Source organism: Eumetopias jubatus, unplaced genomic scaffold (assembly GCF_037043125.1).
Source record: "Eumetopias jubatus isolate StellerSeaLion01/CBP00866 unplaced genomic scaffold, mEumJub1_p1.0 scaffold_6, whole genome shotgun sequence".
Taxonomy (NCBI): Eukaryota; Metazoa; Chordata; class Mammalia; order Carnivora; family Otariidae; genus Eumetopias; species Eumetopias jubatus.
Window position 1 is genome coordinate 70,283,061 of NW_028274812.1, and position 16,165 is coordinate 70,299,225.

Below are 16,165 nucleotides of genomic sequence, written 5' to 3' on the forward strand. Positions count from 1 at the left end.
TTTCTGCTTCTTTCACACAGGTTTTGAAATCATCCTCATTGTATTTATTAGTGATTCATTTTTATGGCTGAGTAGTAGTTACTGAATGGATATACCACATGTTTATCCCTTTACCTAATGATTGACTTTTGGGGTGTTTGCAGTTTTTGGCCATTATAAATAAAGTTGCTGTGGATATTAATCTTTATTTATGTCTTTGCACATATATTTTATTTTTCTTGGGTAAATAACTAGGATTAGAATGTCTGGGTCATGGGGCCCCTGGGTAGCTCAGCCGTTAAGTGTCTGCCTTTGGCTCAGGTCATGATCCTGTGGTCTGGGATCGAGCCCTGCATCGGGCTGCCTGCTCAGTGGGAAGCCTCCTTCTCCCTCTCCCACTCCCCCTGCTTGTGTTCTCTCTCTCTCTGTCAAGAAAATAAATAAAATCTTAAAAAAAAAAAAAGAATGTCTGGGTCATTTGATGTAGGTGTATGTTTAACTTTTTAAGAAATTGCCAAACTGTTTTCCAAAGTGGTTGTGTTGTTTTATTTTTCTACCAGCAGTGTATGAAGGTTTCAGTTCCTCTACATCCTCACTTAATTTGATATTGTCAATCTTTTTGATTTTAGCTATTTTAGTGTGTAGAGGATTGCATTATGATTTTAGTTTGCATTTTCATGATAATGATGTCGACTGTCCTTTCATGTACTTCTTGACCATTTGCACATATTCTTTTGTAGAGTGTCTTTTTAAATCTTTTGCCCAGTTTAAAAAATATTAGGGTGTTTGTTTTATTATTGAGTTGTAAGAGTTGTTACATATTCTGGATACAAGTCCTTTATCAGATATATGTAATGAGAATATATTATGTGATAGTGTTATTTTTTTCTTTCTTTTTTTCTTTTTAGAGGAAGAGAGAGTGGGGGAGGGGCAGAGGGAGAGGGAGAGAGAGAATCTTAAAGCAGGCTCCACGCCCAGCCTGCAGTCTGATGTGGGGCTCTGTTTCAGGACCCTGAGAACATGCCCTGACCCGAAATTGAGAGTCGGGACACTTAACCGACTGAGCCGCCCAGATCTCCACTTGTGTTTTTATTTTCTTAAAGACGTCTTTTGGGGCACCTGGGTGGCTCAGTTGTTAAGTGGCTGCCTTCGGCTCAGGTCATGATCCCAGGGTCCTGGGATTGAGCCCCGCATCGGGCTCCATGCTCAACAGGAAGCCTGCTTCTCCCTCTCCCACTCCCCCTGCTTGTGTTCCCTTTCTCCCTGTGTCTCTCTCTGTCAAATAAATAAATAAAATCTTTAAAAAAAAAAAAGACATCTTTCAAAGAGCAAACATTTACCATTGTGAAGTAGCCCAATTTATCAATATTTCCTTTTATTTTATGTTTTATCTAAGAAGTCTTTTTCTTACACTAAGGTTGCAAAGATTTTCTCCCATATTGTCTTCTAGAAGTTTTGTAATTCTAACTCTTCGTTTATTTATATATTTGATTTTGGTTACCCTCTATTAGGATGCTTTATATATACAAAGAGAAGAGTAGTTTGTTAAAATAAGACTATTAGTCTTAAGTGGCAGGATATCTTTCCATTAAACAGAGATAACAGGAAAAGCTTCTTTTTTGAGTTTTGCAGGAGAGTGACTTAAGTAATGTTGTCATGTTAGTAATGTCAACCAAACTGTTTTAATTACTTTTTCAAAGTAGTTAAAATGATTAGAAATGCAGTCATTTTTGGAACTTATGAAGCTCATTTGCAGCTTTTCAGAATATAGAGGTAGGACCACAGTAATCTTGAATATGTATGGAAAAACGGTTTAAGAAAAAATTCTTTTTTCAGGTTTCTCTCCTGAAAGTTTTACTTTTTTTAAAAAAAGATTTTATTTGAGAGAGAGAGATAGAGAGTATGTGGCAGGGAGGGGCTGAGGGAGAGGGAGAGAAAGTCTTAGGCAGCCTCCACAGTAGCACAGAGCTGGATGTGGAGCTTGATCTCAGGACCATGAGATTGTGACCTGAGTCAAAACCAAGAGTCCGATGCTTAACCGACTGTGCCATCCAGGTGTCCCCTGAAAGTTTATTTTAAATGTTATAAGTTAATGTAAAGATATTGTCAGTTGGTTTCTAAGAGAACTTCAAAGTAGTTTTATTTTTATTGTACTGTATATCTATCAGTTATTTTCTAGATCCAGTCAAGTGTTGTGTGTGTGTGTGTGTGTGTGTGTCCATCATTTAGAATTGTGTATTTGATAAACATACCTTCTTATTTAAAGTGCTTGGATTCCTTTTTTTTTTTTTCTAAGATTTATTTATTTGAGAGAGAGAGAGCGCGAGAGAGTGTGCACAGAGGGAAAGGGAGAAGCAGACTCCCCACTGAGCGGGGAGCCTGATGCGGGACTTGATCCCAGGACCCTAGGATTGTGATCTGAGCTGAAGGCAGACACTTAACTGACTGAGCCATCCAGGCATCCCTAAAGTGCTTGGAATCCTTTAGTTTTAAGAGAAATCTTTAGATCTTAGAGGTGATTTGTAACCAGTATTACAAATACTGGTTATTACAAATTGTAAATACAAATACTAAACTTCTTGCTAGTGAGATAAATTAGATTCTGAGAACTTAAACTGACAAGTTACTAATAGTTACAAGAGGGGGCCAAATTTTTAAAAATGTAGTTATTTTATAAAATCATTAAAATGTTTTGATTGCAGGTTGGAATTTTAAAGTAAAATGTGGCTTCTGAAGTAATATATTAATTTTAAACCAAAGCTGCTTTATTTTCTAGGTGTTCATTGTACCCATGGTTTCAATCGCACTGGTTTCCTCATATGTGCCTTTTTGGTGGAGAAAATGGATTGGAGGTATTTGTTTCTTGTTTTAATGGAAGAAGATTAGTAATTGATAACGAATTTTATTGATTTTTTTTTAGTTTTAGCATTTTATATTGCCAAATTTTTGGTGAAGTCCTGATTAATATTTAAAGTGGTTTTCATTTTAGACTTGATTAATCTTAGAATATCATTTATTACCTGGTGTTTTGTACTAAGTAGCACTTTAGTTGAATGTTTATGGATTTTCATATACTACATATTTTCTTTTCCAGATTTTTTTCCCACATATTCCAGAATTATCAGAGACAGTTTACTCAATGTTTTGTTGTTGTTGTTGTTGTATTCACCTTTGGAAGTTACTATTGTTGTTATTGTTCTTTTTTCTTTTCTTTTTCTAAGTAAGCTAGCTCATGCCCAACGTGGGGCTCAAACTTAAGACCCTGAGGTCGAGTTGCATGCTCTACTGACTAAACCAGCCAGATCTCCTTGTTCTTTTCATTTTTAATGATACTTTTTTTTTATAGCTGTTGAATATTAGGAAAAACTTGTAATGGTATATGGAGGAGGTATTTTTGGGACAGTTACTCTGTATGAACCAATCAAGCAAACATGTCTTTATTGAAGTGCCTTTTAGATCCTGAGAGATTAGAACCTTTGTCGCTTCAAATTCCTGAGCGAATGGGATATTATTACCTGAATTTTCTTGTTTACTGATTGAAGGTCATTATTTTTGTTTATAAAGCCTTTCACACAGTAGGTCCTTCTGTGAATATAATCAGCTGAAGTACATATATGATTCTGTATTTCCCTGTTCACACATCCTCTGGTTCTGTACTGCATGCTCTTCTAGCTCTGCCTTTCTGGCCTTTGAGGTGCTTTTGGCAGTAACCCCAGACTCCTGTGTCAGCCTGTGCTTTAGCCTCTCTCTGATGACCTTTGCTCTTATTACTGGGTCTGTTGAAAATTCATAAAAGTGAGCATGCTTTTACTTTTATTCATATTGCCATTTACATTTCTTTGATTTTCCCTAGAGTCAGATCTCAACCTTCAAGGCTTTATTTAAACTTTTCACTGACTTTACCCAGGTCTCTTCTGTCATTGCAGCTTACCTCTAGGGTTTAGGGAGTATCAGTGTACCTTATATTAAAGCTGTTTCAGAAGGAATTTGTCCTTTAATAGATTGAATGCCTTAGGCATGGGGAATAGGATTTGTCCATTTTACAAACCTATATTATACTTCATTTGGTGCCTGAAATAGAATGAGTGAGTTTTGATAAATCTGCATATATGAAGAACAGTGAGGAAATTCCCTGGTGTTTGTTTTCCATAGTATTGAAGCAGCAGTTGCTACTTTTGCTCAAGCCAGACCACCAGGAATTTATAAGGGTGATTATTTGAAAGAACTTTTTCGTCGCTATGGTGATATAGAGGAAGCACCACCCCCACCTCTATTGCCAGATTGGTGTTTTGAGGATGATGAAGATGAAGATGAGGATGAGGATGGAAGAAAGGAATCAGAACCTGGCTCAAGTGCCTCCTTCGGCAAGAGGAGAAAAGAACGGTTAAAACTGGTAATGTTCAAAAATATTCTAGTCTTTACTTTCTTCTCCTGCAGGCTTATTGAGATTTATGTGTTTGTTTAGCTAGATTTTAAAGTTATTTCATTCTGGCTGTTTTTAAAGATTCTTGGTAGCCACGAGTCTGCCCTTTCTATGGGAAAAGCTTGTTAATAAGCTCATTTTTGTTTTTTGGGGTGCCTGGGTGGCTCAGTCATTAAGTGTCTGCCTTCAGCTCGAATTATGATCCCAGGGTCCTAGGATCGAGCCCCACATCGGGCTCCCTGCCCTGTGGGAAGCCTGCTTCTCCCTCTCCCACTCCCCCTGCTTCTGTTCCCTCTCTCACTGTCTCTCTGTCAAATAAATAAATAAAATCTTAAAAAAAAAAAAAAAGCTCATTTTGTTTTTGATTCTTAGGTAAACCAAAGAACTCTTTGCAAAGTATTGGGAGATTCCAACTACATAGTGAAATTTTTTACTCATCCTTTACAAAATTGTCACATAGTTAAAATAACACTACATATAAATTCTGCTCCTTCCCATGGTTGGTATTTTCATATTTTCTGTAAAGTTGAAATGAGAAGACTCTTCTATGGACAATTCCCATTAATCTTCTTACTTCTATGGACAACTCCTATTAAAAGGCCTAACAAAAACCATTAGGAATTCTCTTCTTGGGAGGACAGGAGAGATGCTGAGAAGAAAAGTACTGATGGTACTTGTACATGCACAAATATATGGTATAGGCCAAAGGGAAAAGTTAGGGAAAGTGTGGAGATAATTAAATGTTAATGTAGTTAATTATTAAAGAATGTGGGATATCTTAGTTGATCAGTAAAGACTACAACTCATTAGTAGGCAGTGATTCACAGGCAAGGAAGAAAATGCCTTGTTTTTGTGTAAATCAAATGATATAGTCATTTGGGCTTTTTAAAAAAAAGTCCCTTGCTTGAAAAACATTATTTTAATATGTATTTACACATTTCAAACTTCAAGACTTGAGGCCACTGAAAAGTGTTAATTGCTTTGAGACATAGAAATAATTTAAAAAATAACTTATTCTCTTAGTCTAACTCATTGATTACTGAATCACATACCTAGAAAAATAAGACTCACATTCTAAGGAAAGACTAATAGCATAACATAACATAGCATAGAGGACTACTTTTTTATAGTATCATTTTTGTAAGGAAATTCAGCTATATTTTTTTAAGAATAACATTAACCCTGAGCATACGCTAATGTGTTTTTGCATTACAATATAGTATTTGAATGTGTAAAAGAGTTTAAAGCAGAGTTACTCTTTTGCAAAATGTGGTAAAAGTTTGCAGAGCCCCCCTACCCCCAGCAGAAGGTGTCTTAAAAATGACATTTATTTTATAATATCAAGTGCCATTAAATCTGTATAGTTGCAGATGAGCTTCAGCAGCATTAAGAGAGACGTAGCCAAGATGGGCATGTTTCTTTAGGGAAAATAAAGGACATTTAAAATAAATCCCCAATCTAGTTTCTCCTATTTTGTTTTGTCAGTTACTAAGAGGAGTGTTTTAAAAATTTCCTACTATGGTGGCATCTGGGTGACTCAGTTGGTTAAACGTTCAACTCTTGATTTTGGCTCAGGTCATGATCTTAGGGTTGTGAGATAGAGCCCCTCGTTGTGAGATAGAGCCCCTCATTGTGCTCTGTGCTGGGCATGGGCCTGCTTGGGATGCTCTCTTTCCCTCTCCTCCCAAAAAAATTCCCCACTATGATTGTGGATTTATCTATTTCTCCTTCTAGTTCTGTCAAGTTTTGCTTTATGTATTTTGAGGTGATATTATTTAGTTTATACAAATATGTGTAAAGGATTATTACATTTTAACCGTGTCTTCGCTTTTAGCATTAAAAATATCTGATGTTAGTATGATTGATTGCCCAAGCATTCTTTTGGATAATGTTAGTATGGATTATCTTTTTTCTATCCTTTTGCTTTCAGACTTTATTTATCTTTTTTTTTTTTAAAGATTTTATTTATTTATTTGACAGAGAGAGACACAGCAAGAGAGGGAACACAAGCAGGGGGAGTGGGAGAGGGAAAAGCAGGCTTCCTGCCGAGCAGGGAGCCCGATGCGGGGCTCGATCCCAGGACTCTGGGATCATGACCTGAGCCGAAGGCAGACGCTTAACGACTGAGCCACCCAGGCACCCCCTTTATTTATCCTTTATTTAAGGTATGTCTCTTATAGGCATTGCATTGTTGGGTTTTGTTTATCCAGTGAATAGTTTTTGCCTTGTTGGAGTATTTGGTCCATGTGCATTTATTTTACTGATATAATTAGATTTAAAACTTAATGGTCTTACTCCCCCACCCCTGGTATGTTCCTTTTTATCTTCCTTTCTTGCCTTCTTTATGCTTAATTGTTTCTATATCTCCCCAAGCCATTGCTTGTTAGTTATACATTCTTTTACTATTCTTTTAGTGGTTATTCAAGATTTTAGGATGTATCTTTGACTTGTTAAAATCTGGTATATATTAGTACTTTTGCTACTTTTTAAACAGTGCAGGAATCTTAGAACCTTTGGTTGCATTTACCTCTTCCTCCCTTTTTGTTATTATGTATTTTAATTCTACAAGTATTTTGAACCCCATAAGGTGACATCATCATCATTCATCATCATCATCATCACCACCATCATCATTTTATACGGCAAATATTCATTAGATAAACCCATATATTTATCCTTTTTGGTGCTCTTCTTTCTTTCCTGTATTTTTATGGTTCCATTTGGATAGTTTTTCTTCTAACTGAAGAGTTCTCTTTAGTATTTTCTTTATTGTGGGTCTGCTGCAACACATCCTCTCAGTATTTGTGTAAAAATGTCTTTTTCTTGCCATCATTTTGAAGAATGTTCTGGGTATAGAATTTTGGGTTGGCACTTTGAAGATATCATTCCATAATCCATTTCTATTAAGAAGTTGCTTCTCTGAAGCTAATTTCTTTTTGTTTTTGATTTTCAACAGTTTTACTATCATGTTTCTATTTGGAGTTTTCTTTGTGTTTATTCTATTTATAGTGATTCTTGAATCTATGGTTGGATTTGTTGTTAGTTATAGAAAATTCTCAGCCATTATCTCTTCAAATACTGGTTCACATCCATTCTTTTTCTCTTCTGGGATTCACCTAATAGACTCCCCCCACCTTCTCCTAATGTCTCTTATGTTCTTTTCTATATTTTCTACCCTTTTTGTTTTTTCATTTTTCAATGTGGATATTTTCTTCTGACCTGTCTTCCAGTTTACTAATCCTAGTTCAGCTTTTGTCTAAGCTGCTGTTAAATTTATCCGTGAAGTATGTAATTTCAGTTTTGGAATTTTCATTTGAGTTTTAAAATAGTTTTTAGTTCTTTGTTGGAATTCTTCATCTTGTCATTTAGGTTTTTGAATTTATGAATCCCAGTTATTTTAAAGCCTGTGTCAGATAACTAATTGATGTGGATCTCTTCTAGATCTTTAGTTTTTCTTCTCATGTCCTTTTGATTTCTAGTCAATTGTTTCTTCTTGGCACACCTGCATATTTCTGCCTTTTAGACAGTATATATGAAAAATTGTGGAAATAATTTGAGACTCTGCATCATGTTTTCTTCCTTCAGAGAACATTTACTTTTGTTCCTACGCAGGGTTGAGTAGGACATCTTAACTCAGTCAAGGATTGAATTGTTTAGAAACTAGTCTTCAGTTTTGGGGGGCTGGTTTCTTTTTGGTTCAACTTAATTCCTAGAGTGTAGCCCTTTGGAGATCCTAACTGAAAGACTGGAGAAATAAACAGGACTCTTCCTCCTTAGTGGCCTGAAACTCCAGTTTTTGTTTCCCCATTCCTGTGATAGTGCAGAGAGCTGTGTTCAGCTTTTTTAGCCTCTTACCTACCATTTTGGAAACAGTGCCTGTAGAGGAAAATCTATACCAGATGTGTAGCTCACCTTTCTGGGTTCCTTTCCTTCTGAGTTCTTGGCCCTTCAAGCCTTTACTGCCTTTCTACTTCTCCAGTGTCTTCAAACAGGTGCTTTTAACATTCTGTCTAACTTTTTCTCATGGCTGCAGAATTGATCTCAATGAGCTAGCCTGCCATTGCCAAAAGCAGAAATCTTTCCTTCTGTTTTGGAGAAAGCAGGTAGGTTTGATTTCAAAGTGGTTAGGTAGTTTTTTCCTCTTTTCAAATCATAACTTGTAAATTCTAAAATTATTATATTTTTTACTTAAATAAAAGTAGGTATACTTACATTAAAGAAAATTTGAAAACACAAGAACCAACTTATAATTCTTCAACTTTTGTTTTACTACTGGCATTTTGTCATTTTAGAAGAATTTCTTCCCATTTACCTATCTAATTTAAAAGTGTATGCAAATGGGGCACCTGGGTGGCTCAGTCGTTCAGCATCTGCCTTTGGCTCAGGTCATGATCTCAGGGTCCTGGGATCGAGCCCCGCATTGGGCCCCCTGCTCCGTGGGAAGCCTGCTTCTCCCTCTCCCACTCCCCCTGTTTGTGTTCCCTTTCTCACTGTCTCTTTCTGTCAAATAAATAAATAAAATCTTCAAAAAAAAAAGTGTACACAAATGACATAAAGATCGTTTTCTTTATAAAATAAAAATACAAACATCTAGAAGTATATAGCATGAAAAGTGAAGGTCTTTTCACTCCCACTCCAACTGCTCTCTACTTTTTGGCAATTCTAGATACTTATTTTTCTATGCATTTACATACATATATTCAATTTTGACTGTACTCTCTCCGCCCCTTTTTAATGTAAATGTATTTTTCTGCAGCTTTTTAAAAATTTTTTAATTTGGGTATCTTTTCTTAGTACATTTTTAACTACTTCATTCTTTTTAGGTAATACCAGAGGAAACAGTTTATATAAAGCAAACAGAATATTTCTTTGCAAGATGAGAGAAGATATCAAGTCATACAATAATGACAGACTATTATGAAAAATAACCAATTAGAGATCTTGGAAATGATAATAAAGAAGTCCCAAGAACTCAGTTAGGTGGGTTGGATAACAGAATGACGTTAGCCGTAGAGGAAATTATCAAGCTGGAAGATTTAGCTAGGAAATTCTTCCTGGATGCAGCACAAAAGGACAAAAGAAATTTGAAAAATAGTTTATAGAGTTAGGTAGTGATATATTTGAATGACTTAACAGTATGAAATGTCACAGAGGGGACACATACAAGGATTATTTTCTGTAATGCAGTAGTGCCAGGTCAGATTAGTGATTTTAAGAAGCTAATGGGAGGTGAGAAAATAGAGGCAGAATTGGGGACCCTCACTACCACTCCCACTTTTGGAGATTCACTAGGACTCAGTATATAGTTGTACTTGCAGCCAAGGTTTATTATAGCAGGTGATACAGCTGGATCATAAGGGAAAAAGACTAGTGGAGTCTGGTACATTCTGTATGTAGGCTTCCTTATGCTCTCTTCTTCTCATGAGGGGTCGTACAGAGCTCATTCTCTCAGTAGCAATGAAGATGCAGCAACATGTGTGATGTTCCTGCCTAGAGAAGCTCATTAGAGTCTTAGTGCCCAAGTTTTTACTGAAGGCTGGTCATGTAGGCAGCCTCTGCATAGTGTGTACCAAAATTTCCAGAATCCCAGAAGGAAAGCATTTGTTCAGCATAAGCTGTATTGTTTGTACGAATAGTCTAGACATGGTGAATCACCTTTATCAGTTGACTAAGAGCACTCTGAGAATCTTGTTCCCAGATGCCAGTCAGGGGCCAACCTTGTAAACAGTCCTGCTATGTTAACTTTTTTCTGCACACTAGTACCGACTATTCATTCAAGTAGTTTAGTTATGATCAAAAAGGTACAGTAGGGGTGATTGCTTGATGCAGATATAGTCAGAAAAGGCTTTTTAGTATGGAATGAACCCTGGAATATTTATTGCTTGTGGATAAGCGGTTAGTAGAATCAATGACCTTGAAAATAAAGATTGGGGAATAAATGATACAGCGATGTCTGAGGAAATGAAAGGGAAAGGAGTTCAAAAGCAGATGGAGAAATGGGTCTTTAGTAATTGGAGGGCAACCTCATCCATAGCACTGAAATTGTAATTTTTTTTCTCAGTGAATTTCAGCTGCATATGTGTGGGAGTAGAGAAGACTAATGGTAGGTTGATACAAGGTTGGGTATACTAAGTATGGCCATGATGGAAGGACAAAAGATTGAGGAGTGCTGAGGATATCAGGCAAAGAATAATTGAAGTAATCAACCATAGAGTCTAGGCTGAATAGAAAGTAAGGTCAGGATGGGGGCTGTTAGCCTGTGAAAAGAGAGGGGTGAAGGGATTGTTAGTCTTGGTAAAATAGAGCAGGGAGCAAAGTTAGGGTAAAAGAATGGCATGTTGGCTTTAGAACGTTGTAGGTACTCAATCAGTGTGAGTGGAATTGATGAATCAAAAGGTGGAGCAGCCTGGAGTGATGATGGTATGGCCATGGGGCAGGTTGTTCAAGTTAAGCAAAGGTGATGGTCATTGAAAATCAGATTACTGAACTGTGAAGCCTAAATCATTTGATGTGTCAGATTACCTCATGGATGTTGATGTTACCAATGTAATGATAGAAGTTAGCACAGTGGGAAATACTGTTTTTGATGAATGTGGGGAAATGACCAGAGGTCAGTACATGAAGAATAGAGTGTGTTACTACGTTAGACTCTCTGGTTGCAAGTAACAGAAATTAACTGAAACTAGCTTAAATAATAGGAAATTACTGTGAGCGTGTGAGTAGGACTCAAACCCAGGAATATAGCTAGATCTCAGGAAGGGCCTGGAGCCTGGACCTGGAAAGCTATTTAGAACCTAGTTTCTGCTCTTTGTTCTTATTTTCTCATCTTTGCTTTTCTCTCCTATTTCTGTTTCTCTCCTTTTGTGTCATAGATCTCACTAGCTTTGTCTTTCAAGACTGGCTCTTTGTTATTCCTTGTTTACCTGGGAGCTTATAACTATCCTGTATCTTCTGAGCTTACATGTTTTAATTTTAGCCACATGCAGAGACTCTCTGAATCCTAATTCCAAGTTACCAGAAGAGAGAATCTGGTCGGTTCAGACTGAGTTAGTGGTTTGCTTATGCTCCCATCAACTCTGGCTGAGTCGGATGTTATCTTGTAATGTCATATAACATGGTTGTTAGGGTCCCATCTTTGTGGATGAGAGGGCAGCTCTTAATGAGAGCTGTTGTGCCACCAACCACAGTGGATGTCTCCTCTACCACAGTTGAGTGATACAGCTGAATGGAGTTAGTCTAGATGGAAATGGAAGAGGAACTTTTGAAAGAGGCCACGAGAGCAAGTGAAAATATAGGAGAATGGTTTACACTACCCGCCATGGGACTTGGGCAGTGGGAGAATGAGTAGCTTTTACTTACAAGAGAAGTGGTCTCCTTGGTGGAGAGTTAGCTCTTAGTTAAGACATAGGGGATGGGGTATTCATGAAAAAGGTTGAGGTAATAGGGAAGGTTATTTATGAAAAAGAGATTCCAGGGTTTATATTGAAACTCTTTGGGAAGGTGATTGGTGATAAGATGAACCAAAGAGAAGGGGCTCTGAAGCAGTGAGGATAGGACCATCAGAGAGGAAAGATGACTGGAGACTTGATTTTGGGTGATATCAACAGTATGGTTGACAGGCATGAGAAGTATAGATATAGGTAATTGGTGAATTAATGGTTGGAAAACTTTCATTTTCCTGTTATTTCCATCTGAGTTGAAGATAGTTAACAGAGGCAGTCCAAGGGTGACTAATTTTTGTAGCTCCATCTCACCACAATGAATTTTGGTTTGAGACTTTATTTTTTGTTAGAGTTCCCCTTCCCTGACTCATATTGCTATGACTATGATTTGAAGCGATGGACTCCTTGTAGTGAATTCTCATAGTTCCATTTGGGTTTCTAAAAGTTGCACATGTCCTGTATTTGGCCCTCACATTCCTGACACCTTTGTTCATCTTTTGAGCACATGCTATTTTTGATTTGGAGGAGTATGACTTACAGTTATGTTGCTTGTTCCTTTGAATCAATGTCTGGGATCATCTCTTTGAATAAAATTGTTAATGCATTTTCTTCATTACCAAAATATCCTTGTTACACATAGCATACATACTTGCTCACTCATTCTCTTTACACATACACCTTTTACATATAATTTGCTCCCATCTTCTATAATAGTTTTCTGTTTCCCTCTAACTGATCACTGATTCCTTTTGTCCTTTTTGTGGTAGCCATATGAATTTCTATTTTAAGCCTGGCAGACTCTGTTAACGAAATACACTTCTTTCATCTTAAGCATACATTATCTTTTTTTCACTTTTGATATTTCTTTATTCCCACAAACTGAAATGGTAGTTTGTTAAAAAGTGGAAGTAAATGTCAGTGACTTTGAATCTCAATTATAGTATGTTTGAAAATATTTCCAGACTTAAGACATTGCTGTTTAGATTTAGTGATACTTTTTAAAATTACTATATAATTTTGAATAATATAAAATATTTTTGTCAGAAGAAACTTGTAATGACAGTGAACAGCAGATTAAGTTGAAAAATTACTAAATAGATGGGACACCTGGGTGGCTCTGTCGGTTAAGTGTCTACCTTTGGCTCAGGTCATGATCCCAGAGTCCTGGGATCGAGTCCTGCATTGGGCTTCTTGCTCAGTGGGGAACCTCCTTCTCCCTCCGACTGCCGCTCCCCCTGCTTGTGCTCTCTCTCTGAGATAAATAGATAGAATCTTTAAAAAAAAGTTACTAAATAGTATTTCTGTATAAAATACATTATGCTTACTGTTTTTAATGGGCTTATTTCTACCATTTTTTACTTAATAATATTGCAGAAGAAAGTAGGGGAACATAAAGTAAAAAAGAAATGGATGCTTTGGAGGAAAGATTAAGGAAGAAGAAATATAAATGGAGGAGAGGCATTTGCTAGATAGTTGGAGTTATCTTTTATCAACACACGTAATAATTGTTAAATATGTACTGAGGCTCAATATTTATTCTGTTAAATTAAAAAAATATTTAGTTTGTTCAGCTGCATAGAATTATTAAAATATTTCTATAGTAATATTGTGGGAAAGCACTTGGTTGAATGTTGATCATATTCCAATGTTTTAGTCCTTTTCATTACTTGTTAAAAAAAATAGTGTTGGGGCGCCTGGGTGGCTCAGTCGTTAAGTGTCTGCCTTTGGCTCAGGTCATGGTCCCAGGGTCCTGGGATCGAGCCCCGCATCGGGCTCCCTGCTCAGCGGGAAGCCTGCTTCTCCCTCTCCCAATCCCCGTGCTTGTGTTCCCTCTCTTGCTGTGTTTCTTTCTGTCAAATAAATAAATAAATCTTTAAAAAAAAAAGAAGTAGTGTTTATGTTTTTAGGAATAATTTATGCTAGTTGCCCTTGCTTTTCAGAAATTACTGATTTCTTAACTTCCCTCAGGAAACACATGCTCATGAGTGAAGCTTCTTCCTGTAAAACTTAAAAAAAAAAATCCTATGCTATTAGTACCTTCAGAATAAAGATGCTGAATATTGAACTCTCTGAATGCTTTCTCTTTTTAATTAGTATATATAGGATATAACTTTATAAGGATATTGCAGTTGTCTGAGTATCTGTTACTAAATATACTAAAAATATCCTATGAACCTGGTTCTTTTTCTCTTTCTTTAGTTATTATATTTAATGGTTGGATGGTTCTAAAGCAGAAATTTCAGTGGTTGGTAAAAAGAGGTGATGGTGTAACGCTAAAGGAATGGTACTCCTTAATCCTTTGGCTCATGAAGTCTTTAAAGTATGCTTATTTAAGGAAAACAGAGTTGATGACATATAACTGTAAAAAGTGATTCAGAATTAGGGTCAAAAAGTAGAACTAGTGTCTGCTGGATTGACTCAGGACTCTTCTAGATTTGACAGGGATGTATGTGGACCAAATACTGTGTTCTTTTTTTTCCTTCCCAAGTGGCTCAAGTTGCCAAATCTTTGCCAGAAGGTTGATCATTGCAGCTTGTAGACCATATTTTTTATTCCTTAATTACATTAACAGCTAGAGTTGTTTTATGGATTTTTCTTGATACTGATGCCAGCCCTTTTATGGGTCTGAAAGTAATTGTAGCATGAATCTAGACTGTATTTTTAGTCTTTAAAATTTCCAGGAGTGTTCTTTATTTATTTGATATATAAATTCTCCATCTGCTTCACTTTTCTGTGACATTTTAAAAATATGCTTGCTATGAAATACAATAAAACACTTTATGTAGTTCTGAGTTAAAAAATTTAGATTAAAAATTCAGTGATGAGTAATAGTGTTTGTTACATCCAATGACTGTAGTTAAGCCATTTTGTCTACTGTTATACTTTTTTTTTTTTTAAAGATTTTATTTATTTATCTGACAGAGAGACACAGTGAGAGAGGGAACACAAGCAAGGGGAGTGGGAGAGGGAGAAGCAGGCCTCCCGCTGAGCAGGGAGCCCGACGCGGGGCTTGATCCCAGGACCCCGGGACCATGACCTGAGTCGAAGGCAGACACTTAGTGACTGAGCCACCCAGGCGCCCCTCTACTGTTACACTCTTATTCTAGTTTACAAAGGTATATATTGTGTGGGTTTATCTCTTTAAAATCCATACTTCATCAGTGGTATAGCTCTCTCTGTCCCCAGTTAGAATCATTAGTAAATGGTATATAGTGTAGACCTGGGTTCAGATTCTATTTTTACCTCCTGAATAAACTACATACGGTCTCATTTACTTATTTGTAAAATAAATATAATCTACTTTAAGGAGCTGTTATAAGGATTAGAGAAAAAGTAGAATGTCAGATCCTCTGCCCAGCTCTAAGTAAATGGTAGGTAAGTTATTATTGCTGTTATTAATAAGTAGTGTCCATGGAGTGCTTTGACAATATGATATAGACATTGGGCTATATATATATATACATTGAAAAGCATATGATGGATTAAGGAAAGCAAGTGTACAATCCCAGGGGGTAGTTTATATAGCTTTCTGGAGCAGACCATTTCTGTTTCGTGTATTTGCAGACTTGTGAAAATAAGCAAATCTATCTCTCAGTCTGGTCTTTGTAAATAGATTTGAACACTAACAAAATATTTTTCTTTTCCTTTTATCTTAAGGGTGCTATTTTCCTGGAAGGTGTAACTGTTAAAGGTGTGACTCAAGTAACAACTCAACCAAAGTTAGGAGAGGTACAGCAGAAGTGTCATCAGTTCTGTGGCTGGGAAGGGTAATAAACATTTTCAAGTTTTAAATAAAACTTATTGGTACTCTGCAACATTTAACATTAATGCAAACATTGACTTAGCTTCTTTGCTCCTTGAAGTTTGAATATTTACCTAGAGTGCTTAAAAAGATACTAAACAAGAGTTTTTTTATCAGATTTTTCTCAAGACCAACAATTGAGTCAAAATTAGATTACTAGAAAAAAACAAAAAAAAAAACAAAAAAAATTAGACTACTAGACAGTTGAGTCAAAGTTAAATGACTCAAACATGTCTTCTTACTGGAATAGAAAGTTATTTTTGTCACTATTTAGTATTTGTTTTGTGTGTTTGATTCTGCTGCTGATTAATGTTTGGGTTGCCAATATCATTTTGCTAAGGGAGAAGAGGTGAGACTTGAAGACTTGACTGTATCTCATTTTCCAGTTTTTCTGTAATCCAGTTTTCTGAAACCTAGGAGAATCAGCTTCAATTATGTTTTGCCCCCTGCCATGACTTGAAAATATTTATCAGATATTTCGTGGGAGGGGATTCAGGAGAGTTCACTGCTCTAATCTTC

The 16,165-nt window shown here is 36.4% G+C and overlaps 1 protein-coding gene across 2 annotated transcripts in view; it reads left to right on the forward strand.

The window, feature by feature from the left end:
• The window catches only part of RNGTT (RNA guanylyltransferase and 5'-phosphatase), a 317,096-nt gene that overhangs the window by 23,006 nt on the left and 277,925 nt on the right, over nucleotides 1-16,165 (forward strand). For both annotated transcript variants that reach the window (XM_028108105.2, XM_028108106.2), the window contains exons 5-7: nucleotides 2,756-2,831; nucleotides 4,132-4,372; nucleotides 15,502-15,611. In XM_028108105.2, the coding sequence (XP_027963906.1) occupies nucleotides 2,756-2,831; nucleotides 4,132-4,372; nucleotides 15,502-15,611 (427 nt within the window). The remainder of the gene's footprint in view (nucleotides 1-2,755; nucleotides 2,832-4,131; nucleotides 4,373-15,501; nucleotides 15,612-16,165) is intronic.